General features: G+C 53.9%; 2 protein-coding genes across 3 annotated transcripts; both read right to left on the bottom strand.

The window, feature by feature from the left end:
• Positions 1–184: 184 nt before the first annotated feature.
• MRPL58 (mitochondrial ribosomal protein L58) lies at positions 185–6,363 on the bottom strand. 2 transcript variants are annotated; one of them, XM_082705119.1, is made up of 6 exons: positions 5,969–6,363; positions 3,523–3,559; positions 2,020–2,079; positions 1,209–1,291; positions 737–906; positions 185–506 (listed from the first exon to the last, which is right to left on the bottom strand). In XM_082705119.1, exons 1-6 carry the CDS (start codon positions 6,152–6,154, stop codon positions 422–424), a joined length of 621 nt encoding a protein of 206 aa, XP_082561245.1. In that variant the 5' UTR covers positions 6,155–6,363; the 3' UTR covers positions 185–421. The 2 variants fall into 2 exon arrangements, with proteins under 2 accessions (XP_082561245.1, XP_082561244.1); XM_082705118.1 differs by having other exon boundaries at positions 5,870–6,200.
• A 2,280-nt stretch (positions 6,364–8,643) lies between these two features.
• Positions 8,644–23,284, bottom strand: CDR2L (cerebellar degeneration related protein 2 like). The gene is made up of 5 exons (XM_082705116.1): positions 22,788–23,284; positions 13,665–13,777; positions 13,195–13,343; positions 12,465–12,629; positions 8,644–11,231 (listed from the first exon to the last, which is right to left on the bottom strand). The coding sequence occupies exons 1-5, from the start codon at positions 22,864–22,866 to the stop codon at positions 10,340–10,342; spliced, it is 1,398 nt and encodes a 465-aa protein (XP_082561242.1). The 5' UTR covers positions 22,867–23,284; the 3' UTR covers positions 8,644–10,339.
• Between the last annotated feature and the right edge of the window lie 3,182 nt (positions 23,285–26,466).

The following is a 26,466-nucleotide window of genomic DNA, read 5'->3' as shown; positions in this document are numbered from 1 at the left end:
CTCCCCCACCTCTACGGACTAAAATCCTTTCCCTTTTCAAGGCCCAGCTCACCTGTCTCAGCCCTCCCACCCCGAGGCAGGTTTCCTGAGAGGAGACACTGCAGCTCGGCCCTGTTTCCAGGGGGCAGATTTCAACTGGCGGAGAAGGTCGGCATTCTAGCGTTCTGAATGAGGCGAAGCCCACTGCATTTCTTGCGAGTTTTAATGCAGCTCATATGGTAAACGAGTAATTAAGGTTTGACAATAGGTGATGGCTCATGAAGACCTCTGCAACCCTCCTTCCAGATGAACATTCTCGTGTACAGGTGTTAACAACCACACACCGACACACCCCCCCACACAGGGTCTCCTGACGGTGTTCAGGCTCCCGGCTGTGGCAGCATGGACCCCCTGAAGCGGGCCGTGCCGGCTCTGGAGGATTTCAATCCATACCCACTCTCCTGTCTGTTTTTAGGGCAGAATGTATTCGCTTTTTTCTCAGCCTTTCCCGATTCATGTTTTCTATCCTGAAAACAAAAAGACCGCAATTAGGCCCAGATGCTCTATTCAGAGTGGTGAGAGCTGCTGCAGCTCAGTGCAGGGGCCCCCGGGTCAGCGGTCTCGCTCTCTCCCCGCGCTCCCCCACCCTCTGCTGGGAAATCGTGGACTCCCCCTGCCTCCTGTCTTCTCGGTGCCACCAACCCTACCCCCACCCCCACGACTTGGCTGAGAGGAGCTTGGGGGCCCTTTCTGGGACCTGATTCTGTGGAGCGCAGCGTCTTCTTTGGATGGCTCCTTCGCTGGCTGGCTGGCCTCAGCAATCATGTCTCGAATTTTCTGAAGACAATCTGCCAGATTTCGGAACTGGTAGCGGCTACATTCAGAGGTGAGTATCAACTCTCCTGACCTATTGATCTTATTTTTATGCTGCAGAGAACAAAAGAAAAGCCCGAGTTCTACAGAGAAAAGGCTTTTTTTGTTTTGTTTTTTAAGATTTTATTTATTTGACAGAGAGACCGAGAGAGCACAACAAGGCAGAGCTGCAGGCAGAGGGAGAGAGAAGCAGGCTTCCCCGCTGAGCAGGGAGCCCGATGTGGGGCTTGACCACAGGACCCTGGGATCATGACCCAAGCCGAAGACAGACACCTGACCCACTAAGCCATGCAGGTGTCCCCGGAGTAGAGGTTTAAGGGTGACTGAGGAATTATGGAAAAGGGGCTGGTGGTTACCGTGATGGCGATCCTCTGCCGCACGGGCTCTGCGATCCACTCGGCAGTTGCCAAGTGGAACCTGACTTCAGCCTTGGAGTTCACTGCAAATTAAGGGAGGAGAGAGCACGGGTCACTGAGACTCTCAAGTAGGCTCAGCACCCGGTGGCTGGTGACGATCCTGAAACAGGGAGGCAAGACATCCAGCCAGGGACGTTTCTGCCCTGTGTGCCTCGGGGATACAAAGTTGGTGATGGGAGGAGCCTGCAAAGATAGTGAAGCACTGCTGGACGAAAACGAACTTTCAGGAACTAAATGCTCGGTGCTTCTCTCTCTCTCTTTTTTTTTTTTTTAAAGTTTTTTTTTTTTTTTTGACAGAGACCACAAGTAGGCAGAGAGGCAGGCAGAGAGAGAGAGGAGTAAGCAGGCTCCCCGCCGAGAGCCCGATGCGGGGCTCGATCCCAGGACCCCAAGACCATGACCCGAGCCGAAGGCAGAGGCTCAACCCACTGAGCCACCCAGGCGCCCACTCGGTGCTTCTCTTAATGGGGTCTGAATAGAATGGGAGGAGGTGGGTTCCACGAAGGAAACCTGTTCGCAGAGCCAGCTGCCAACTCACACTGTGATTTCCCTTTGTTTAGGGAACCCGAGTCCTAGCAACCCGCAGCCGATCAGACCACATTCACAAGAATAAAGAGGATTATTATAAACTGGTGGTATTTAGGCTTCTGCTAAAAAAAATCCCTTTATTCCATATGACTGTAAACACAGAATTCCGAAAGTACATCTCCCAGCCAAGTTATAAAGTGAAAGAAAACAAGGTGCCTTGTACCTTTGTTAACATTCTGGCCCCCAGGACCACTACTCCGACAGTAAGATATCGTCAATCGATCTATAGAACAGGACGCACACCAGAAAGAAAAAAAAAGAGAGAGAGAGATTATTCCATGCCAAAATGCACAAATTAATTTATTACCAACATAACCATCCCTATGATACCTCTCTTTCAATGACTTTAATATATATTAATGTAACATTCAGGGCAGTAAAGTCGAGATTATTTACAGTTTGTCAAAACTAAAATCAAGAAGAAGTCCCCTTTCCAGGGTCATAGCAGAGGTTGTAAAATTATGACCTGGGTCGTTTGCCTCTAGTCTGGTCCCTTTCACCAGATCTGGCTGGGCTAGCTTTTTGCTGTTTGCTTGTTTTAAAGCGGAGACTCTTTCAAAAGCTCGCACTAGGTACAAACTTAGCTTGATGTCATATTTCACAATGTGGTGGGTGTGGAAGCCCCACAGACTGGAAGCTCCAGGAGGACAGACGCTCACTGTCTATTCCCAGCGCCCGCTGGATGGAAGTGGCCTAGCACCCGAGCCTGGGGCTTTGCTTCTAACACTGGCACAGCCCCTGACTGACTGTGATCTTGGCAAAGTCCCTCTGCTTCCCTGGGCCTCAGGTTGGTTTGTCTATAAAATGTAAAATGACGTTTCTTCCTTCTGTTTTCATAATTCGTGAAAAGCAGCGTCTGAGTCCTCGTCTGGAGAAGGCATGCTAGTGGGAAAGTTCCAGAAGACTGGATGGTGAGCCAGCCGAAAGGTACGAGTGGCAAAGAGCTGGCCCTGAGTCACTGGTGGCCCATCTCCCTACGACTCCTTCTGAGAGGCGTCCTTCCCTCCTCCTCTCATTTTATTTTATTTTTTTAAGATAGAGGGAGAAGCAGGCTCCCCACTGAACAAGAAGCCCAAAGCAGGACTCAGTCCCAGGACACTGATCATGACCTGAGCGGCAAGCCGGCTTTTCCCTCTGCCTGCTGCTCCCCCTGCTTGTGCCCTCCTGCTTGCTCTCTTTCTCTGACAAATAAATAAATAAATAAAATCTTTTAAAAAAAAAAAAAGATATGCAAACAGTGGGGAGAAGTCCCCACTCCTGTTCCCCAGCCAAGAGGTATGTCCTTTCTTCTCGACTCCCCAAGCCAGTCCTCATATCCAATTCCCTGTACATCCTTTCAGATTTATGTATATGCATAGAAATCTGTTTCTGACGCAGAGATGGGAGCTTACTATATATCTTCTTCAGCAGCTTAACTTCTTCTAAATAGCCATCCACTCATCTACTGTAGAGACTGGTCTGTGTCCCAAGGCCACCACGAGCCCTCACTCGTCTTGCACGCTGCATGGCAGTCCGGAGCGGCTATGCCACAATTTTGTGGCCACTCTAAACAGTGCTTTTGCATGCCCAAAGACAGTTTATATATTTTTGTGAGGCTGGAGAGGTCTGGAAGGAATGTTTAGGGGTGGGGGAAGTGACTGATTTTTTATAAAACACAATTACTTACCCAGAGGAATGTCGTTACTGGCCTTCTGTGCTTCAGCCTGTAACGTAACATACACAGTGTCAAATGAACGCCACCCGCTGTGACTCTGAATTGGTCCAGGGCAATCGGAGAAAGGACGGAAAGCCACACTGCAGATGTAACACAACTATTTTCGGGTCCCCCGCAAAATCATTTCAGGATGACAGAGAAAGCTTCCCCGGACTCCGGAGATGCCAGCTCTGAAATGCTCTTCCAGGACGTCTGAACTGGGATCTGCAGCCTTAGCTGGAGTTGCGCACCGCTGAGGGCCGGGCTCCTTGGAGGGAGGCCAAGATCTGCAGGATGTGTGCCTCAGGGAGACTCTAAAAGGAACACCCTCTGCTAACCCAGAACAACAAACCTGGTGGGCCACCTTGTTCCTTCCTGGGCCACGGGGGCTCACCTGGGAGGCCATGTGCCTTCAGGGTTTGTGTCAGATGGAACTACTCACTCCAGGACTTTTCACCTCTGTGTCTCTCCTGTGCTCTGTTTCTTGGTAGTCATGTCCTTGAGCCTGAGCCCCTTGTCTGCAGGCCTGGTGTAGACATGACCCGCTCTGAGGCTCTTCTGGCCAGCCAAACTCATGGTATCCTCACCTGTCCCCTGTCTGGCTGCCTTCATCCCTTTTCATCTTAGAATGATTTCGGAGTGCAACCCTCACTGCCCTGCTCTCCCTGCCTACTGAGGACTCCTGGCCCCGCCCTCCTTGGAGCTGTGCTCCCTCTTCCTCCTGAGCTGTCCTTGCCAGCTTCCTTCTTACTTCTCTGTGCTTATCCCACGCTCCCTCGCTTGCTCTTTGCAACTTTTATTTTCTTTAAAGATTTTACTTATTTGACAGAGAGAGACACAGCAAGAGAGAGAACACAAGAAGGGGGAGTGAGGGTGCCTGGGTGGCTCAGTGGGTTAAAGCCTCTGCTTTCGGCTCGGGTCATGAACCCAGGGTCCTGGAATTGAGCCCCGCATCGGGCTCTCTGCTCAGCGAGGAGCCTGCTTTCCTTCCTCTCTCTCTGCCTGCCTCTCTGCCTACCTGTGATCTCTGTCAAATAAATTAAAAAAAAAAAAAAAGAAGAAGAAGAAGAAGTAGGGGGAGTGAGAGAGGGAGAAGCAGGCTTCTTGCTGAGCAGGGAGCCCGAAGTGGGGCTTGATACCAGGACCCTGGGATCATGACCTGAGCTACTGCAGATGCTCAACCAAATGAGCCACCCAGGCTCCCCTAAAAATTTTATTTTTAAGTAATCTCTACACCCAACATAGGGCTTGAACTCACAACCCCAAGTTGCACGCTCCAGCCAGGCACTCCAAGAATGATCCCTGTAAAACCTGAATCTTTTCACTTCTCTCCCTCAAATCCCCAATATGTTCCATGGTATTTGGAGTAAAGCTAAAGGCCTACTAACCCTGTAAACATGTCACCCCCCACCCCCACGCCTCTCCTGTTTAGGTTTATCTGCTCTGACTCCCCTGCTCAGCCACACTGGCCTGCTTGCTGTTCCTCCAACAAGGCAAGCATGCTATCGCTCTGAGGTGGTCCCAGGAATGTTCATCTCTGCAGAGATGTTCATCTCCCCAACTAGGCGCATGGCCCACTGCCTTGCTTCTTCCAGGTCCTTAATCAGATGTCATCTTCCCAGAGGCCTTCCTAGACCACGCTGCTTAAAACTGCAACCCTTCCCCCTACCTCAGCACTCTTTCCTTCTAGGTTTTATTTCCCCAGAAGTACTCATGGCCATCTCACATACACTCTAGTTCTGATTTTATTTGTTGCTTGTCTCCCTCCATGAGAAGATAAGCTCCACAAGCATTCAGAATCTGTTTTAACTTCCGTATCTCCATGCCTGGCACAGTGCACACACCATGCTTTCAGCTGAAGTTCAATGTCTCTTTCAGTCCCGTCGGTGGAAACGCAACAGAACTGGCTAGGTCCTGTCCCTCCTGCCCGGGGCCCGTTCAGAGCCGGTACCCAGCAGGCTGGGAATCAGTGCACCCTGAAGAGGGGCCCTGTATCCTAAGGCGCGCTGAAGTTCCTAGAGGCTATGCACAGTGTAATTTCCCAAAAGGTTGTGCTCGCTTCGGCAGCACATATACCAAAAGGTTCCAAACAGTTTGGCAGCCTTTGGGTTCTACCGTCCACTCTGGAGGGGAAATGCCCACGTGTGGGCCCGGAGGCCAGGGGACGAGCGGGGACGCCGGGGGCCCCGTAAGAAACACTCAGCGCGCCCTCGCGACGCCCGCACACTCCAGGCCTCCGGGGGTCCCGCCCCGCGGCCCCATCCCTGCTCGCCCCGGACGCAAGCCCCCTCCCGCGGCCACCGCCTCGTTCCGCGCGCACCTGCGATTTGCTCCCGCCCGGCCGATGCTGCCCAGGTTTCCCGCAGTCCCCCGAGCAGGGACGGGGAAACGCCCCTTCCGTCCAGCCCTCCCCGCTCACCGGCACCCTCCATGCGGTGTCCGAGCCCCGGGATTCCGGGTAGAGCTTGTCCAGGCTGTAGATGCTCTGGAACTCGGTGCCCTCTGCTTGCTTGTGCAGAGCCCGCTGGGGACAGCGCGCGGGCGGCGGGAGCAGCCAGGCGCCGGTTCGTCTCAGGCCCCAGTGCAGGAACCGGGCGGTCGCCATGTTCGGATCCCGGGGCGGCTTCCGGTGGGTGCTTCCTTCCGCGGTCCGCGGGCTCCTGTGTCCGTCAGGATTTTAGTTCCGCGCGGCTTTTAGGGCCCGCCGGGGTCTCTGGGAGGCAGCGAGCTGAGCTCCGGGGTTCTCTCCCTGGCACCTGCGAGACGCTCCCCTTCGGCTGGCCGCCATGGGGAGGCCAGGGTGGAGCGCTGAGATCCTCTGTGGGCCAGACAGCGAGCTCTCAAGGGAGCCTCCTGGTGAAAAGAACCCTCGGAATCCGTGTCCCCCAGAAACACCACTTCTCTCCTTTTCAGGGGCAGTGACGCCCTCCCGGTCCGCTCTCCTGTCCGTCTGCATCCCCTGTGCTCTGACTCTGCTCTACTCTCTCTTCTTTTTTTCTTCCATGTCACTCAATCTTCTTTTTCTAGTTCATTGCCCGTCGTCAGTCAGAATATAATAAGCTGGGGGGGGGGGGGGCACTGGCTCCCGGCTGGGTCCCCAGCACCCAGAGCCTGGCAAATCACAGATACTCCAAACTTATGAGTTTTGTCAGTGTTTTTGAAAGGTGAATTCTGCTAGAGCTGAGTTTTGGTAACTTCAGGGTCATTCACAAGGCAGTTTAAGCACACCCCAGCTGAGCAGGTGTGCGAAGACTCCACAAGACAGATACCAGATGGGGGGAGAAGCTGGCAGGTGGAGAAAAGACATATGTTTAAAACGGGACCCACACCCCTTTGCAGAAGAAACAGCGTTGTGGGAGCATGATGAGGGTTTCTCCTAGCCAGGAGGTAAAGGAATGTTGGGGGAAAGGGTAGAGATCTAGGCCACCACAGACAGGCTAAGCAGAGCCCTTTTCCGGGGTTCTTAAGACACGAACCTCCAAACAGAAGTTCTAACTCAGACAGGTTCAAAGTAGAGCAAGAAGTGTTTGGAGAGAGCTGTGTTGGCTAAGTTTCTTTGTTGAGAGGCAGTGTAGGTAATGGAAACAACTCAATAAATGATTAGTGATTATTAGTCATCCCAGTGATTGTTTTGTAATGAAGAGTTCTATTTTTAGTAAAAGCACAATTACCTAGAAAAATATGTCCCTAGGGATGCTGGCTGTTTGAAACAGGAGGCTGTCATCAAATCAAGCCTTTACAGGCATATTCTTCAGGAAGGAATAAACTACTTCCCTGGCACTGGCTTTGTAAACGCAAACTAGGAAGGGAATGATGATAGACATTTGCCTTCTGGGCTCTAGGCTGGAAAGGGAATCTCTGAATCTCTTGGGTCCCTCCCTGTCTTAGTCCCAAGACCTCAGACGGAACTGAGGAGTCACTGTGGTGACCGGAAAAAGCTGCTCCAAGGAGCAAAGCCAGGAACTCACTTAGGTCGACAGCTCAAGGATTATGAATAATAAAGTCAGCACCATTTCATGGCGTCATTGCTCTGAGGCTGGGTTCCAGCCCTGCTCCTGCCCCAGAGTGATAGGAAAAAGGAGCTGTAGGTTTCCATGGCCTCAAATAAACACAGCCTGCTCAGGCCATCTGGTGGCCTGGATTCTGGACGAGGAAGGGGGTTGAGGAGAGAGTGAGACACGCTACTCCTGGGTGGAGAGGGGAGCAGCTGGCAAGCTCCTCTCACCCGCTGCTGTTGTGAACCATCCAGAATAGAGGCCCTTCTGGAAGAAACAGGCTGAGAAGTGCCACCTGTTCCCTTTAAAGGTGGGCACTTCCATCCCCTCCTTGGTCCTCTACGGACTGAAATGGGGCTTCAAGAAGGGGTCCTTCGGAGGCAAGAGGAAAACAGGGAAGACAGACAAATCATCATTGCTGGTAGCTGACGAGCTTGTAGAGACGAGCCCTTCTCTCTGGCCTGTGAGTTGGGGGACCACTACCATGTCGGGGACCCATAGGATTTTCCTTTCTTCTTTTCTGGAGTACCTTGGGTCCGACTGCTCTTAAAACTAAACATTATAAAGAGATAGGAATGTGCAGTATTGCAGAATGGAACAGGTCAGCTCGGGGTTCTAATGTTTCTGTGTGACTCTGAATTACTAATTCAACCCCGAAGCCTCAGAATCTCCATCAGTAGAACAGAGCCTCCCAAGGTTGACGCGGCCCGGCACAAAGTCAGCAGACAGCAGAAGTGAGCTGTCGCGAGGAGATGATTAGGAACTTCTTTTTACTTTCAGGGATTGGATGGCTTTTTTTTTTTTTTTTTTCTCCACAGCACTGGGTGGGAAATCCAGTCTTCACTAGCTCTATTCTAAACTAGACCCACCTTCCTTCTGTGAAGGACAGTGAGCAGACACTGCTTCTGCTTCCTTCACCACCACCCCTTATCTGCCCAGTGCCCTGATAACACCCACCAGGCATCTGGTTGTTTGGTTGCAGATCCCAGGAGAGCGAAGCTCGGGATGTGCCCCCCCCTCCCCCAACCCAGACCCAGAGCTGTGGGATGACAGGTGGGTGTGTGAGAGGCACAAAGATAAGACCATGGCCCTAGGGCCATTTCTGCTTTTAGAATACTGGTGCATTTTTTATTAAAGAAGAGAATAAAGCATTTGTAAATATATTTCTCTCATGTATACTTCAAAGGTGACGCTGGTCGGCCGCTACAGAACTGGGGAGCAAACAGGCAGGAGCCCTTCCCCCACCCTATCCCCTCCACCCTAGATGACAGAGACACACGGAGGGCTGGGAACTGCCCAGCTCCAAAGGACAAAGGGTTCCAGGATGTGTGAACGGAAGGACCAGCCGACAGCGCTCATCACAGTGCCGCCCAGAGAGCAGGGTAGCGACTCTAGGGAGGTCGGGCATGCTTGTTAAGAAAACCCCTTTACCCCTTAGAAACAGATAAGGCATGAAGGTCCCTGCTGGATTCCCAGCACAGAGGCCAGGGCTGCCGCCTTCCACCGGGCTGTGTGGAAGGATCTCCGAATGGGTGGTAGAAGGAACTGGAAACCCTGAAGAACTGCTTAGGGCAAGCTGGGGACCTGGACATCTCTTAGCCGAAGCTGGACTTTCTGAAGCCTTAACAAAAGGTTTAACCTGTGACCCGAATGGGTGCTCAAAAGCCCCCCCAGAAAGGTGGGAGGTTAAGAACAGGCATTCTATGGGAGAGAGGAGACACGCTCCCCACCAGGTCCCATTTCAATACTGTTCAGTATAGATGGGGATCTTGGGCAGTCCCCAGTGAAGGGGGGCAGGGGCGGATGCTGGGACCACTGGCTGGTGGCACATGCCCGGAACATTCTGGGGGCAGCAGGCATGATCTGAGGAGGGGTCGGCCTGTGGGGAGCATGGGAGTGAATGAGACACATCATGGTCCCTGAGATGGGGGCAGGCAGAGGCCAAGCTTGGTGAGTCCGAGGTGGCGTGCAGAGATGGGGGCTCCCCACCGCCCAGACTCCTGGAAGGCTTAATGGCCAGAAGGCATTTCCAGGGGCTGGAGCCCTAGGAGGCTGGCTCTGAGGGAGGCAGGGTGCATTGTTCATGTATGGCTGCTGAGGGGCTCCCTGTTCCCCTCCTCTGATTGGCTACAGATCTGCAGTGGGCTGAGGGTCTCCAGGGGGGAGTGGGGGGCACTCTGGGCCTGGCTGAGGCATTCTGCTCTGCATGGCAGGAGCCATCTCTGACCTGGTCAGGACCCTGGAGATAGGACAGCTGGTGCTAAAGGAATGACAGCGCATCACAGCTGAGGAGAAGCAGTGGGTGGTCCAGGAGACCCCTGGAGTCTGCAACAGCAGGCCTGGGGATCTCCCTTCAAGTGTTTCCAGTTGTGGCAAGGTTGTGGGGAGACCTTGCATTGCAAATCTCTCAAAAAAACTGAACTTTGGAACGAAAGGAAAAAAAAATAGCCAAGTGGTCCAGAATGGCTTTCAGAAGCGTGGCCACAAATCTGTGAGCAAGGCCCAGGGTCAGGAAGTCAAGGGCTGGGGAGGGAGCTGGGAATCCTCGGAGCAGTGGGGACGTTTGGTTCTGCAACTCTCAGCTGCATCTTTGGGCTGAGGCAGGGTGGTGGACGGTCCTGGGAGGCCAGCCGTTTTCCATATTGACTGCCTCCTGAGTGAGCAGAGAACAAGTTGCATCCCCCACATGCTCCCCTGGGCCGTATTGCTGCTCGATGGGGCTCCCTCCCTCATGCTAGGCTGTGCTGGGGCAGGAGGAGCCCCATGGCCAGACCCCAGGGGAGGCGGAGAAAGGGTCACTTGCTGCTGTGCGTCTTGACTTTGGTGGCGTTGATGTCGGCCTTGGTCTTCTGGATCCTGGAGAAGATCTCCTTGAAAAGTGCCTTGTACTCCGGCTGGCTTTGCTCCAGCCGCTTGTCCACAGCCTCCACGTGCTGGCTCAGGCTCTTCTCACCTGCCTTGGCCTCCCCCTGGCCCTCCTCGCCCCCACGAAGGTCTCTCCACGAGCTGTCTCGGGAGATGGGCCTCGAGGTCTGCACGCCGGCGTGCCGCACCCCCGCGCCGTGCTGCCGGCACTTGCTCAGCAGCTCCTCGTACTTCTCGAGCAGCGCGTGGTACTGCTCGTCCACCTCCCGCAGGATGGACATGCCGCGCTTGCGCACGCTGTTGGCGTGCAGTGTGAGGTTGCCCGCGTGCCGGCTGGCTGGGTCTTTGGCCACGATGGCGTTGAGCGCAGTGTCGCTGCAGCTCTTGCGCACAGCGTGGCCCGGGGACGCGGCAGGAGAGGCGACACCGTCCTGGGCGCCCGGGTCGTCCCCGCTGCCAGGCTGGGGGTCATCGGTCTCGGGGGCCTGGGTGAGGGGCGCCAGCAGGGCCTCGGCCAGGTGGTCCTCCCGGCCCAGCAGGTAGGTCTTGGCCTGCTTCATCTGCTGCAGCTCCAGCAGCTCGGCCTCCAGCTCCTGTACGCGGAGGCGGCAGCCCTCCATCTCGCACAGCTGCCGCTCCAGCTCCGAGTACTCCTGCAGCACCGCCGCGTACTCGCGCTCCGCCCGCTCCTTGCGCTGCCGCTCCTGGCTCACCTGGGAACGCAGCACACCCACCAAGGTCTGCAGCCGCTCGTTCTCCTGCTCCAGGGGCCGTGGGCCCAGCTCCAAGGAGGAACTGTGCAGGCGAAAGGCATCCTCACATCTGAGAGGGGGTAGGGGAGGGCCAACAGACATCCGGTCAAGGCCAAGGTCCCCAGGCTTAACACCTCTCCCATCCACAGGGGTCCCATATCCTGTTTGCCCCTCTAGAACCACTCTCCCCCCTTCCTCTCCTTGCTCTCCACCCTGGGCGGCTGACCACAGTGAACTGCTTCAGCCGGGCTTCTGCTCTCTCCTGAGCTGAACAAGCAGGAGGCATGGGCAGGAGGTCGGAGGGCAGGAAGCAAGGGAGGTCAGGGAAGGGCTTCTTGTCCAGACTCCTTCCCCGGTTAGTGCTGGCTGGGCAGCACCTCCTGGCCTTCCCCTTCCTGGTCCCTTCAGGCCCAGGATGGCAACAGCCCCTTGCTGTCGCAGCCCTGGGGGACTGCAGTGTCCCTGAGGTTCCCCTACACCTTCGTCCCCACCTCTTCATTAATCGTTCCTCAATTACTCTGTGCAAGGCGTGGTCTCCTGCCAGGACCTTTATTGAAACACCCACTAAATACACAACACGTATTTAGAAAAAAAAATTTTTTTAAAGATTTATTTACCCATTTGAGAGAGAGTGTGTGCACGTGGTGGAGGGGTGGGGGGAAGAGAGGAACCTTCCAGCGGACTCCCCCCTACTGAGTGTGGAGCCCCTGGTGGGCACCATCTCTTGCCCTGTGAGATCATGACCTGAGCTGAAACGAGGAATAAGACGCCCAATGGACTGAACCACCCAGGCGTCCCCACAATTATGATTTTTTATATTAAGAGGCCATCCCTTTAAGTTTAATGGGACCATGCAGCATGGAGCCTGCTTGAGATTCTCTCCCCTCCCCCATAGCCCTCCCCTTAGTTCCCTCTAAAGAAAAAAGGGGGGGTACTGAAAAGTGTAGTGGTTAACTCCTCCCGACCTGGATTCTAGCTTATTGAAGAGGTGACCTTGGATAAGCTCACATAACCTCCGAGCTGCCATTTCTGCATCTGAGCGGTGAGGACGGGATTGCCACCAGAGCGAAACCCCTTAGAGCGGTGAGGCGAGGGTGGCTGCGAGGGTGGCTGCGCGGCCAGGGCTCGGTCAGTGCCAGCTGCTGACGTTGCTGGCAACAGAACGGGTCTCTCCGCCAGCCCGCCAACGCACCACCTTTCACTCCCACCAGCTACCTGGGGCCCACCCTCTCCTCCCTAGAGAGTCGGGGACACCGCACAGGGTCTGGGTTGCCCCCCACCCCCGCGTGGCGCCCCCACCTACCGGGGGCTGGTGCACAGCTCCTTGAGGCAGGGGAAGGTGTGGATGGTGCGTCTGCGTTCCCGCTTCTCCCGGCGCACTCGCAGCTGCTCCAGGCCCCGCAGCTGCTCCACCTGGGCCTGCAGCTGCTCCACCTGCGTCTGCAGGCGCTCGATGGTCTCTGTGAGCCTGGGGGTGGGGGCGCCCGTGGGAGGGATTTTAACAGGACGGGGCCAGCCCTCCCCACTGCAGGCCTGGAGGGACTTGGGGATGGGGACAGATGGGCAGCCTTGACCCCTGCTGCGGGCTGCTGAGGTCAGACGAGGACTCGCTATGTGCCCAAGGACCCGCTCTCATCCCGCGCCTCACTGGCTGAGCTGACCGTTCTCCTCTGGGCCGCCTCGGTTCCTCCTACACCCTTTGAGCACTTAGCCTGCACTGCTGTAAGGATTTACATGCCGGCCTCCCCTCCAGGGCTGGGAGCTCCCAGAGGGCGGGGCGATCTCTTCACCTCCCCATCGCTCTATCTCCAGTGCCTACAGAGCCTGGTGTGTAGCTGGTGCTTCCACAGGGATTGTGGCCTGACCGTGAAACCACCCCAAATTGCCAAGGGCCATCTCACTACCATCCTGGGAACCCGGGCCTGGGCTTCTGGGCGAAGGAGCATGGGTCACACCCACCAGACTATATGCCCACAGGCCAGCCAACCTGACCTTTCCCTCGCTCGCCCCCCAGCCCGCCACCCGGCCCTCACCCATGAATCTTCTGCTGGGCAGCCTTACTCTCCAGCACCAGCTTCTGGTTGGTCAGCTCCAGGTCTCGGGCTGTCAGGTCCAGCTGCTCGTACACTTTGGCGTGCTGTTCATTCATGTGCCGCAGCGTGTCCAGCTGCTTGGTTAGGTACTGGAGGGAAAAAGATGGAGGACCCTTTCAGAACAAGGTTGAGGGAAATGTGTTCATCTGGACCTTGTCCAGTTTCTAGGGACACATTTGCTTTGTGTTTCTACGAACACATTTCGGCTACAGCAGAGTGTGGGGGAGTAAAGATGGTAGGTGTGATAGGGCTGCCTGGGATAGTTGTACAGGTTGTGAACTGCACAAGGCTATGGGGCCAAAGCTGTGTCTGCTAAGAAGGTACCCTTCTCTAAGTTACACAAAGTCGCCACAGGCCAGGGGGTCCTTAATGGGTGGTGGAGTACACGCAGGGCCTACGTGGCCCCTCACCTCGATCTCCTGCACTTGCTCCTCATTGGTGGAGTACATCTGCTGCAGAGACTCCTCCAGCTCCTTGTTCCTCTCCAGCAGGGTCTTCCCCAGCTCCGCGGCCAAGTGCAAGTCTAGTGGAGGGGGGGGCAGAGGGCGGGAGTAACGATGAGCAGCTGAACGAGCTCAGAGGACTCCCGTAAATGTTCTGACGAGTCAGTGTAGGCTATCCTTTGGGGACGCCAAGACAGCCAGGACACAGAGCTGCCCTCAGGGAGCCTCCGGGCCTAGAAGGGGATGTGGGCTGGGAGCTACGCTTTGCATGGACGGCCACGTCTGTCTGGAATGTCCATTCTCCAGACACTCCCAGGGCCTGTCCCTCTCCGCCTTCAAATCTGTGCTTAAATGTCACCTGCTCTAGGAGTCCTTCCCCAACCACTGATTCAAAGTCACCCCTTCCCTGCCTTGTACTCCCTCTCAGCTTAGTTTTTCTCCTTAGCACGTACCATCATCTAACTTACCAAGCTATTTGCTCATTTATCTTTATTTTGTTCATCTCCTCCGCCCCACCCTCCGACTAATTGTAAGCTCATGGGGCAGAGATTTTGCCCATTTTTTTAAAAGATTTTATTTATTTATTTGACAGACAGAGATCACAAGTAGGCAGAGAGGCAGGCGAGAGAGAGGGGGAAGCAGGCTCCCTGCTGAGCAGAGAGCCGGAAGCGGGCCTTGATCCCAGGACCCTGGGATCATGACCTGAGCCGAAGGCAGAGGCTTTAACCCACTGAGCACCCAGGCGCCCCAGATTTTGCCCATTTTGTTCACTGATATCCCAGGACCTAGAACACCTGGCATACAGTAGGTATGTAATAAATACTTTCTGAAAGAATGAGTGGCGGGTGCCGGGGTGGCTCAGTGGGTTAAAGCCTCTGCCTTCGGCTCAGGTCATGATCCCAGGGTCCTGGGATGGTGCCCCATGTCGGGCTCTCTACTCAGCAGGGAGCCTGCTTCCCTCTCTCTCTCTGCCTGCCTCTCTGCCTACTTATGATCTGTCAAATAAATAAATAAAATCTTAAAAAAAAAAAAAAAGACTCTGCCTTTGGCTCAGGTCATGATCTCAGGATCTTGGGATCAAGCTCCATGCCAGGCCCATTGCTCAGTGGGGAGCCTGCTTCTCCTTCTCTTTCTGCCCCTCCCCCCAACTTGTGCACTCCTTCTCTCTCTCTCTCTCTCTTTCTCATGAATAAATAATCCTTGAAAGAATGTGTGTGAGGAATGTGCTAAGACAATCCACAGACATGGGGCAAGTGCCCTGGGATGATAGGTAAGGGTGAGCTCACTCTTCCTGGGGTCAGCTGGAAGCTCTGGCAATGGGCAGCTTGCAAGCTGGCTTTGGAAGGGTGAATAGGAGTTCGCTGAGACAGGAAGGGAGCAGAAAGGCTTGCTGGGTGTTAGAATGGGATGAAGCTTCAGAGCTCTTTGGCTTAACCTCCTTATTCTACGGATGACAGGCTGGAGAGAGAGGGAAGAATGACCTGTCCAAGGTTATGGCCACCTTGGAAGCAGAATTCAGGTCTCCTGGCCTTGGTTGGGTACCGTTAGGCTCTAGTGACATGGGTCCCTCTCAGAAACCTCCTTTCCCTGGGCAGCAAAACCATCATCCTCTTCCCCCAAGCAGCCCTGATTCTTGTACCCTACAGGACTGGAACCTACCGTCCCCCCTCCCAGTGGAAGGTAAATGAACACTGTCAGGCTAGGGGGCTGTGTGGTGGGGAGAGGGAAGGGTTAAAAGGAAGTAGTAGGTGCCGTAATCCCTAAAAATTCTCTCTCGTGGGTCTGGGGTTGTGCGAGGGTAATGAGACATCTGGGGTAGATATTTCTCCAAATATGTGCCTCGCTCTTCTTAGAAACAAAGGGAATGGTGTATTATTATTATTACCAAGGGAAAATATGTTATTTCTCTGATTTCTAAGAAGAGCTCAGCAGACTGATGAAAATGTTCTAAAGCTGAGTGGGGGTGACTGCGCTGCGAATGTTCTGGAGACTGGTGCATGGCTATGCGCGGGACGTGAGTGAGTTACCTGGTATGTGAATTACATCTCAGTAAAACCGTTAAAAAAAAAAAAAAAAGATTCTGGCAGCTTAATCAGGAGACGGAGACTGATGGTAGGGCAAGGCCCTAAAGGAGGTTCGTAGACAGGCTCCGGTAGAGTTCACAAGGCCTGCCTGCCTGCCTGCCTTTTCTTTCTTTCTCCTTCCTCCCTCCCCTCCCCCTCACTTCCTTCGTTCCTCCCTTCCCTTCTGAATTCGTTTATTTGTTTGAGAGAGCACGAACAAGCACACAGAGGGAAAGGGAGAGGGAGAAGCAGACTCACCACTAAGCAGGGAGCCGGAGGTGGGGCTTGATCCCAGGACCCCGGGATCATGACCCAAGCTGAAGGCAAATGCTTAAGTGAGCCTCTCAGATGCCTCTCTCTCTCTCTATTTTTTTTAAGGCTCTTTTCTTTTTAGAATCGCTTTAAGTGTTGTATGAAGGTATAGTTGATGTAAAAAATCAAACAGCACAGAAAAATTAACAAAGGTGACCAAAATATTAGTTGAAAATGCATCTCAGGGGCGCCTGGGTGGCTCAGTGGGTTAAAAACTCTGCTTTCAGCTCAGGTCATGATCCCAGGGTCCTGGGATCGAGCCCCGCATCGGGCTCTCTGCGCAGCAGGGAGCCTGCTTCCCTTCCTCTCTCTCTGCCTGCCTCTCTGCCTACTTGTGATCTCTGTCTGTCAAATAAATAGATAAAATCTTAAAAAAAAAAAGAAAGAAAATGTATTTAATATATTCTTAGATCTATCACTGAGAATCCCACAAACACATGGAGATGGCCTCAAATAGTTATCAATTAGAATTAGGGTCTGTGTGGGGGAGGAGAGTGGAGTAAGCAGGAAGAAGAAAATGCCTCACCTAGAGGAAGACGCTGTCAACATGAGGCGAACCATCCTTCTAATCAGCTCTCTGGACTCAGAGCAGCTTTCGGTATGATTTTGTGTGAACAGAACAATTTTCTGTACCTGCTTTTTTTCACTTCACAATTTGGCCTAAATAGTTTTCTGTGTCCACAAGGATCTAGAGGGTGTGAATGTTCTATTGGATACGAGTCCCTAAATTGCCCTTACTGTTGGCCTTTTAGGTAGTTGGCATTTTTTTTTTTCTGTTAAAAATGAAACTGGAGGCACCTGGGTGGCTTGGTGGGTTAAGCATCTGCCTTCGGCTCAGTTGTGATCCCAGGGTCCTGGGATCGAGCCCCGCATCGAGCTCCCTTCTTCTCCCTCTTCCTCTGCTGCTCCCTCTGTGTGTGCTCTCTCTCTCTCAATTAAAATCTTTTAAAAAAATGAAACTGTACAAAAACTCATAGTGCAAAGATCTTGGTGCAAATCACTGCAGGTATCCTGGAGATTCTTTCCCAGAAACAGAATCATCAGAACAAAGAACAGACCTATTTGATTCATTCCACCAAAATGCTGTCCAGGAAAGCCTGGGTCTTTTTCCCACTGTGAGGTTCTTTCTTTAAATAGCCCTTGATCTAGGCTCATGGTATAAATCCAGACCGAGGGGCGCCTGGGTGGCTCAGTGGGTTAAGCCTCTGTCTTCGTCGGGCCCTGGTCTGTGATCTCAAGGTCCTGGGATGCAGTCCCGTATCAGGCTCTCTGCTCAGCAGGGAGCCTACTTCCCCACCTCTCTCTGCCTGCCTCTCTGCCTACTTGTGATATCTCTCTCTGTCAAATATATAAATAAAATTAAAAAAAAAAATCCAGATCGAGATGCTTTTTTTTTTTTTTTTTAAGATTTTATTTATTTATTTGACAGAGAGAAATCACAAGTAGTTGGAGAGGCAGGCAGAGAGAGAGAGAGAGGAGGAAGCAGGCTCCCCACTGAGCAGAGAGCCCCATGCGGGACTCGATCCCAGGACCCTGAGATCATGACCCGAGCCGAAGGCAGCAGCCCAACCCACTGAGCCACCCAGGCGCCCCAGATCGAGATGCTTAATGGCAACTCTGCAGGGGCCGATGTGATGTGGTCCAGGATTCAAGTCTTTAATGCGTCCCCTGTTCAGTGATCGTTCTCGACTCCCTGGAGGATAAAGGGTCTCTGTAGCCCCCCCTAGCGAGTTTCATCAATACAGTTGTTTCAGCTGAGCCCCTTGCTGGGCACTGGGCAGCTCTGGGGAGGCGGCTTTTCTTCTCAGAAGAGCCCAGGAGAGCAGTGACTCCCAGTGGGCCAAGGAGAGGAGAGCCTTGGGCTCTTTTTCAGCCTGGGCTGGGAGTCAGACTGACATCACCTTACGGAACCCAGAGGGCCTGGACAAAAGGCCCAGCTGTCTGTCGAGAACAAGCCTGGATTCTGCTCCCACGCATAAAGGTAAGGTTTTGAAACAGCCTGAGGGTGTCCCCAGGGTGGGCCTCAGCCAGGAGCGGGGCCCTGTGCCCCGATGTCACCCGGAGGAGTTTCCTGGAGGAGTACAAACCTGCTATCCCCGAGAAAGGCTACAATAACCTAGCCTGGGAAAACAAAAGCTGCTTTCCTAAACAGCCACCTCGGCCTGGGTGGCTGGGCACCTGGGTGGCTCAGTGGGTTCAGCATCCGAATCTTGGTTTCAGGTTCGGCTCAGGTCAGATCAAGCCCCGCACTGGGCTCAGGGCTCAGCATGGAGTCTGCTTGGCCCTCTCCCTTCCCCTCTGCTCTTCCCCTCACTCTCTCTCTCTCAAATAAATAAAACCCTAAAAAAAAAATACAGATCCCAGATAAGAACCTTCAGCTTTGGGGCGCCTGGGTGGCTCAGTAGGTTAAGCCTCTGCCTTTGGCTCAGGTCATGATCCTGGGCTCCTGGGATGGAGCCCCGCAGCGGGCTCTCTGCTCAGCAAGGAGCCTGCTTCCCTTCCTCTCTGCCTGCCTCTCTGTCTACTTGTGATCTCTCTCTGTCAAATAAATAAATAAAAATCTTTATTAAAAAAAAAAAAGAACCTTCAGCGTTGAGCAATGAACTTCGGATGATAATGGCGAGAGACACCAGTTACCTAATACAGACTGGTGGGGGAATGGGGCCACTTGCCATACGGACTTATTAACTAGAAGTTGGGCAAATGTCTACAGGGTGTGAAGGTGTCTGGAGGCGTCCGGCTGCAAAGCGTGAGGTTTGATGTGAGCGTCGTAGAACCGCAGCCCTACGTTATGTGGAGTGCTTGGTGGGAATGCGGGAGTCTGGCAAGACCGGCCCTGATGAAGGAGCCACACCATCTGCCTACTTTCTGAAATGAGACAGTGAACATTTAGTTCATCTCCAAATAGTATGGAATAGCTCAGGTAGCTCAGGCCGCACTCATCAGGGTTTTCTCCTCTGGGAACTGGCAGGTGGCCTGTGAAGAGGCCATTGCTACTGATGCTGGTGTTGGGGGACAGGCTCCAGAGGTGGCCTGCTTGGGGTTCCTGCAGCTTAACCTAGAGTCCAAGAACTAAGGCTCCAAAGCCACGACCAACTGCATTTTATGTTTTTCCTGCCCGGTGAGCACCTGAGCTGTGTGTGTATTTCTGCCGCTGGGCTGGGGCCGCTGTCACTATAAACCAGGGACACAGGAGCTTGCCCTGAGAAGGCTGCGAATGTAACCAGGCCGCTCAGTGACTCAGGGGTGGGGACGAACACAATAGAAGCTGTCCAGGGTGGGGGAGAATCTCAGAGACTTTCTGGGGAAACTGGATCACGATGCAAGCTAAGCTGGTAGGAGCTGCCAGGAGGGATCACAGGCGAAGTCTAGAAGCCGCAGGGCAGGCGACTGGCTGGAGCCAAGGGCTGGGGAAGGTACACCAGCTAGCAGACGGCTGCTGATGGCTCTGGGCTTCGGGGAGGGGGCAGCACCCTCTGGACCAGGGGTGGGGGAGGCCTCGGGGAGGGAGAATGGGGTTGCTGGCTGAGCAGGAAGTAGATGCCAGAGTCATAAATAGCCTGTCACGGTCAGATTAATGGTCCCACTGGACCAACCTGGGGGAAGGTACCAAGTCTGAATGGGCATGGGTCCTGGCTGGACCCTGGAGTTTTCCGGGGGGCTCCTGTAGTGGGCTTCAGCAGTTTTGCCCTTGGAGTGCCTGCTGACGTGCTCCCCAGGAGCAGTGTCTCAGGAGGCTCAGAGGGAATGGCTGGAAGCCATGGGGATGTCTTTGGAAAGAAACCCTGAAACCCCGCCGTCCCCACTAGTTGGGGTTGGAGGGGGGACCCACGATTCTGGAGCAGAGAGGTGGGACAGGGACAGGGAACAGGCACAGGGAGGGAGGGACAAAGATAAAGCAGGTGGGAGCAGGCAATCTGCCACCTGGCCGGGCTGCAGGGTTCCTGCTTACAATCTCCAGGGCATGGATGTCAGGAACTCTGGGTCCACACGACTGGAGGCCAGTCACTCCCCTCCCCTTGCCATGTCAGAGCTCTCGTCCAAGGCCAAGACTCAAGGTCAGGCACCCCAGGACTTCAAATCTGTGACTCAGCAGCCCTCTCTCACTCTAGAAGGAGGTACCACCGGGCAGAGACAGAGAGAGCCGGTGCTTAAGAATCAATGGCTTTTTCTATTTTTACAGGTGCTTGTGTCAGTGGGTGGAGGGAACACGGGGAGGATCTAGGACCTTGCTTGTCCCAGCTGCCTCCCTCCTCTGGGGCAAAGCAGCATCCAAGTCAAACAGCATCTGGAAGGCCAAGCTTCCTGAAAATACAGTTGGGGCTGCCCTTAGGACAGGGGGAAACAAATCCAGACGGGAGGCCAGGCCGACTGAGCCAACCACTGCCTGAGCCACTCAGAGGCAGTCAGGGAGCAGCTGGGCAGGAGGGGCCTGGGGGGTTGGGGACAGGAAAGGGGGATGCCAGAGGCACCTGACCCCCAATATGGCTGGCCTTTGGCCCACCCTACCACCCAGCTCTCTGTGCCGGGCTCCAGGAGGTGGTGCTGCAGTGGCCCTGCCTGGGACTTCCTCAAGCCCACACCTGGCACTCCAGACGCCTCTACTTTCTAGCTGTGTGTGGTCTTCTCACGCTGCCCTGTACCTGGGCATAGGATTCCCTCCACCCCAAATGGCCAGGCAGCCCCTATTCACCCTCCAGCTCGGAGGGGCCTTTGCATAAACGTTTATGAGTCTCAGAGCAGAAAGCCTTCCACTCTCACCCTCGCCCAGGGTGAAGAGACGTTTGTTTTTAGGCCCAAAACTCCACAATTTCTTCAGGCACTGTCTCATTTCTGGTTTCCCTCCTTAATCCCGGGCCCTGGCTACTCCTGGGGCCACAAGACAAGGCCAGCTGCTGCAGCCCAGCAAGGCTAGCCCCCATTTTGGTCCCAGAGCATGGCTGCCCAGCCCAGCTCGAATCTCGACACCTCTCGCTCTCCGGAAGCAGTACGTCTCTCTGGCTCCTTCCTCCCACATCTGGGCCGGGCAGGATGCCAGGGACTTTGTTAGGGGTGCGGGAATGAAATGAGACAGCAGCAACATCAGCATCAGCCTCCCGGGGAGCCATCTTCCCAGGCGCTCAGCTTCCAGTCTTTCCATCGAGGCCTGCCTCTTCCATGAAGCTCTCTCACTGGATCCGAACACACACACTCAGTTACAGGCCCAACTGCACCTGCCCAGGGGCAACGCAAAAGGCAGGCGCTGAGACTATCTCAACCCCCAGGATGGTGTCTGACACTTATGTGTGAGCCTGATAGGTGTTTGTAGGATGCAAAACTTGGGGGGCGGTGCCCAGGATGGGGGAGGGAGTAGTACAGCTAGTACTGGACATCACATTCTACCAGGGAGGCTGAGGGTAGACTCCAGGGAAAAGACTATGGCAGAGTTCAGCCCAGCAGCCTCAGTCCCACACTGGTCCCCCAGAGACTCTGATTAACCCACACTCCCGAGTACAAGGACAGTCTCATCTACCAGCAGATCTTGCCACGTGGGGATGTGGGTCACGGCCAGGAAACAAAGGCTCTGGGATCTGGGTAGCTGTCTCACATGAGGGCAAAACTAGGCATCTGGGGCCCCAGGGGACGGCGACTCAGAGCAGGGGTGGTTAGTACACACTGAACCAGACTGGTGTCCACACTCGCCTGGCTTGCTGGGTGACGGTGGTCACTTCTCCTGGCCACTCCAGCTCTAACCACCCAAGACTGAGGCACTTTGGGGGAAGAGAGGGTGGATTTGGTGGATTTGACGCTGTTCCAGCAGTCCTTGGCCCTGACCCTCTTAGGCCTCCTCCTTCTTCCTGTTCCACTGCTCCGCCCCCTGCCTGGAGTGATGTCACCTTGGCCACCTCATCACCAGATTCTAGCCCCCTTCCAGCCACCCTCTCCACCCTCAGATGGGAATGGGGGTAGTGGCTCCCACTCTACTCAGGCTCTAGTCTGGTGCATTGCTCAGAATTCCCAAAACTGGTTCCCTCCGAACCATGAGTCATTTGAGTGAGGGCTGGCTGGGGAAGGGCCAAGGGACCCCCTTCCCCTCAGGAAGGTCCAAGTTTTTGCTGCTTCTTGACCAGCAGGGTTCCCAAACCCCTATACTCTCCCTGGGTAGAGGGTTAGAGAGTTCCGGAAACTTTCTGGGAGTCTCAGAGCTCAGGAATCCTGGCAGGGAAGGATGCCACTGGATTGGAATGGGATAACTTTCCGCTAGACGCGCGAGCGCGCGCGCGTGTGCGCGCGTACACACACACACACACACTCTCTCTCTCTCTCTCTCTCTCTCTCTCTCTCTCTCTCCTCTCAGCAAACATAACCAAGGAGCCACCTCCAGGCCTTCAAAGACTTCCAGCCAATACTCAGGCCCCCAACAATACCAGGGGCTCCTGGACAGTTCCTGCCTCTAAGATGCGGCGGACGAGCCGGATGAAGTATGTCCCTGTCGTTCGGGGAAAGAGAAAGGCCGCTCCCCCCACTTCTGCACCCTGCGCGGATCCCGCCCGGCTCTCCCCGGGCAGCGTTCCCTGTCTCCACGTCCCCTTCTCCAGACGCATCACTCCTCGGAGTCCGCCTCTCCGGGTCCAGCCCAGCCCTCCCCGGGGTGATACTGCTCAACAATGGAGAAGCGGACAGGGGTCGCCGGGCGCACCCCGCTCTCCCGCCGCACCCCCGCTCCCGCGCTCACCCTGCTCCAGGTCCTGCTGGTCGTACCAGGGCTCCTCTTCCTCTGTGGAGAAGTCCTCCATCCCGGCGGCTCTCCGCATGGCCCCGCGGGCGGTGGGCGGCAGGCGGGCGCTGCGGCGGCGCGGCTCAGAGCCGGGGCGCGGGGCCCGGGACAATGCGGCGGAGGCGGGCCGGGCCTCCCGCGTCGCGGACTCGGGCTGCAGCGCCCCCGCCCGCGCCGCGCCCCCTCGCCATCGGCCGCTGACTCGGCGCCCACGCGGGGCTGGCGCGCCGCCGCGGTCCGGCCCGGCCGAGGTCCTGCGGAGCCGGGGGCACCGAGCGGCGGCGGCACAAAGGGTGGAGGGGCGGAGACGGCAGCAGGACGGAGGCAAGGACGGTCGGAGTCTGTCGGCGCGTCTGGGGAGCTAAGAGTGCGCGGGGGCCGCGGCGGGCGCCCCCTGCCCGGCTCCGGCCCGCGCTGCCCCCCGCCCGCCCCGCGACACCCGGAGCCGCCGCTGCATCTTGGCGGGGTCCGCCCCGCGCTTCCCTAGCCTCCCGCTCCGAGAGGCGGGGCCGGCCGTCGCTGGCCAATCAGAAGACGTATGCAAAGTGGAGGCGGAACCGAGGGTGGGATCTCCCTGGTGCTCGGGTCCGGCTGTTGCTGGTTCAACGTCACCTCCCACCCAACGCTCGACCCCTTCGGTTTACCGCTGTTCATTTTGTTTACCTGCCGTTGTCTCGCTCTCCCTCTAGATCTCCTGAAGGCACAGATCGTGTCTCTCTTGTTCACAGCTGGCTCCTCAGTGCCTAGAACAGGCTGGCCCATTGGTACTTTCCATGGACACTCTTTGAATGAATGAGTATTTAGTTACCATTACCTTTAAGAAGTTGCGTGTTTAAATATCTATGGCCGGACACCTGCGAAGTTTGAGGGTGACTTACCTGCATTCTGGACCTTTCCCTTTAAGGTCTTGTTTCCTTCCTTTCCCTCTCCTTCCATATGCTAGATCCAGTTACGACAGTTAGAGCCATACACAATTTCACCTTCTAAGCATTCTCTCCTTAAAGAAGTTATTGGACTCAAGCATTCACGTAACTGATTGTTATTAGGACTCAGCATGAGCTGGTACTGTTGAGGCATCCTGAGTATATCCAACTCTGAAAATACGTGGCAAACATACTCAGCAAAGATCTTGTATCCAGGATATAGAAAAAATATCTACAAATCCACAGGAAAGACAGCCCAGTAGAAAAGGGGGTAAAAGACTAGACTAGGCACTTCACAAATGACCAAATGACCCCAAAAACATATGACAAGGTGTTCAACTTCTTTAGAAACGTAAAAGCTTGTAGGGAAGAGAAGGAAACAGGGTTTGCATAGAGAGGAATTGGGTTGGGATGTGACCTTAACAAAAGCATCCCCTGACTCTGGACAGCTCTGAATCCGGAGAGGTCCTTCAAAGCTATTCCAAGTGGCAATGGGGAGAGGACCTTTATATCCCCCTCTCCATGTCCACAAGTCATTGAATGGATGCAGGTGGTGAATGGCAAGCAGTGGGTGAAGGAGTTCTTTTTTCTTAGAGAGGGCGGGCAGCTGAGGACTGTCAACCAGCAGGCTTCTCAGCAGCTGGTGGAACAAATCCTTCAGTTCTGAAAGGGAGTCTGGGGAATGTATTGTAACATCAATCATATATGGCTACCCTATAATGCAGCCATTCTCTTCCTATATATGTGCAACACAAATATGTAGATATGTTAATGAGAGACATCTACAAGAAAGTTCATAGCAGCACAACTGACAATAGCCTAAACTGGAAACAACCCAAATGTCCATCAATAGTGATGAATAAAATGTCGTTTATGCATACAATGGAATGTTGTACAGAAATAAAATGTTGAGTGAAAGATGCCAGGCATAGAAAATAAGTACTTTTATTAGTTTCCTATTGTTTCTATAACAATTTACCCAAATTTAGTGATGTGAAACAACACAAACTTACTGTCTGACAGTTTTGTAGGTTAGAAGTCCAACATGGGGGGCAGCTGGATGGCTCAGTCATTAAGTGTCAGCTCAGGTCATGATCCCAGGGTCCTGGGATCGAGCCCTGTGTCAGGCTCCCAGCTCCACAGGAAGCCTGCTTCTCCCTCTCCCACTCCCACTGCTTGTGTTTCCCCCCACCTCCACTCTCTCTCTGTGTCAAATAAATAAACAAAATCTTAAAAAAAAAAAAAAAAAAGAAGTCCAACATGATTCTCACTGCCTTCAAGGCTGTATTCCATTCCGGAAGCTCTAGGGAAGAATCAGTTTCCTTGCTGTTTGCACCTCCTAAAGACCATCCACATTCCTTGGTCTGTGTCCCCCTTCTTCCAACTTCAAGCCATCAACAGCAGGTTGAATCTTTCTCATACTGCATCAGTCCGGCCTTTCTGCTTACCTCTTCTTCTTTTAGAGATCCTTTGATGACACTGAATCCACCCAATAATCCAGCATAATTTCCCATCTCCAGGTCCTTAACTCAATCACATCTGCAAAGCCTTTTTGCTATGCAAGGTAACATTTAAAAGTTCTGGGGACGAGGATGTGAATATCATTAGGGATCATTCCATTTATATAAAGTTCAAAACTGGCAAAAATGAATCTGACCAGGATAACGTTTAGCTTTCCAGAGTCATGTGGAGAACTCTGAGGGGCTGGGGATGTTTTATTTCCTGATGTGGGTGCTGGTTACACAGGTGTGTTCATTTGTAACAATCACTGACCTGTACACTTAGGTTTTATTTTGTTTTGATTTTTTAAAAAATAGGCTCCATGCCCAGTGTGGGGCTTGAACTCATGACCTTGAGATCAAGAGTCACATGCTGTACTGACTGGGCTAATCAGGCACCCTGGCCTGTATACTTAGGAGGCATACATTTCTTTGAATATATGTTATACTTCAGTAACATAGTTTACTTAAGAAGAGAAAGAAATTGGGGCGCCTGGGTGGCTCAGTTGGTTGGGCGACTGCCTTTGGCTCAGGTCATGATCCCGGAGTCCTGGGATTAAGTGCTGCATCAGGCTCCCAGCTCCATTGGGTGTCTGCTTCTCCCTCCGACCTTCTCCCCTCTCATGTTTTCTCTCACTTTCTCTGAAATAAATAAATAAAATCTTCAAAAAAAAGATTTAAAAAAAAGAAGAAGAAAAAGAAATCTATGGCTGAGACATAGGCATTCTCTGCCCTTGTGCGGCTTTCATTCTAGTGGGGACACATAAATTATTACAACCTGCAACGTGTGCTACAAAAGAAATTAACAGGGTTCTGGGAGCAAGTTTGGGGCAAGTTTTAGATTTGGTGTTCAGAAAAGGCCTCCCTCAGAAGGTGACCTCTAAGCTAAGACCTAAATGATGAGACAGTGCCAGCCATGCTAAGCTCTAAGGGGAGAGTAGTCCAGACAGAGGCAACGGCAAGGGCAAAAGCCTTAAAGCAAGAATAGCTTGACATATATCAGGAACTGAGGGAAGGCCAGTGTGACCGAGGGGAGGGGGATAAAGGAGAGATGAAATCAGAGTTAGAGCCATTGGAAGGGACTGGGATATTTTCCCCCCAAACTGGACAAAAAGAACGAGTAAAAGGCTTTTCACTTTTTAGTTGTAAAGTATTAGTGGCAATTTTGGAGCACAGATTGGAGGGGAGGGAGCAAGAGTGGAAAAAAGCCCAGTC

The sequence above is a fragment of the Mustela nivalis genome (genome assembly GCF_964662115.1).
Source record: "Mustela nivalis genome assembly, chromosome: 17".
Taxonomy (NCBI): domain Eukaryota; kingdom Metazoa; phylum Chordata; class Mammalia; order Carnivora; family Mustelidae; genus Mustela; species Mustela nivalis.
Note: the sequence above shows the minus strand (reverse complement) of the source record. Positions and strands in the feature narration are given on the sequence as shown.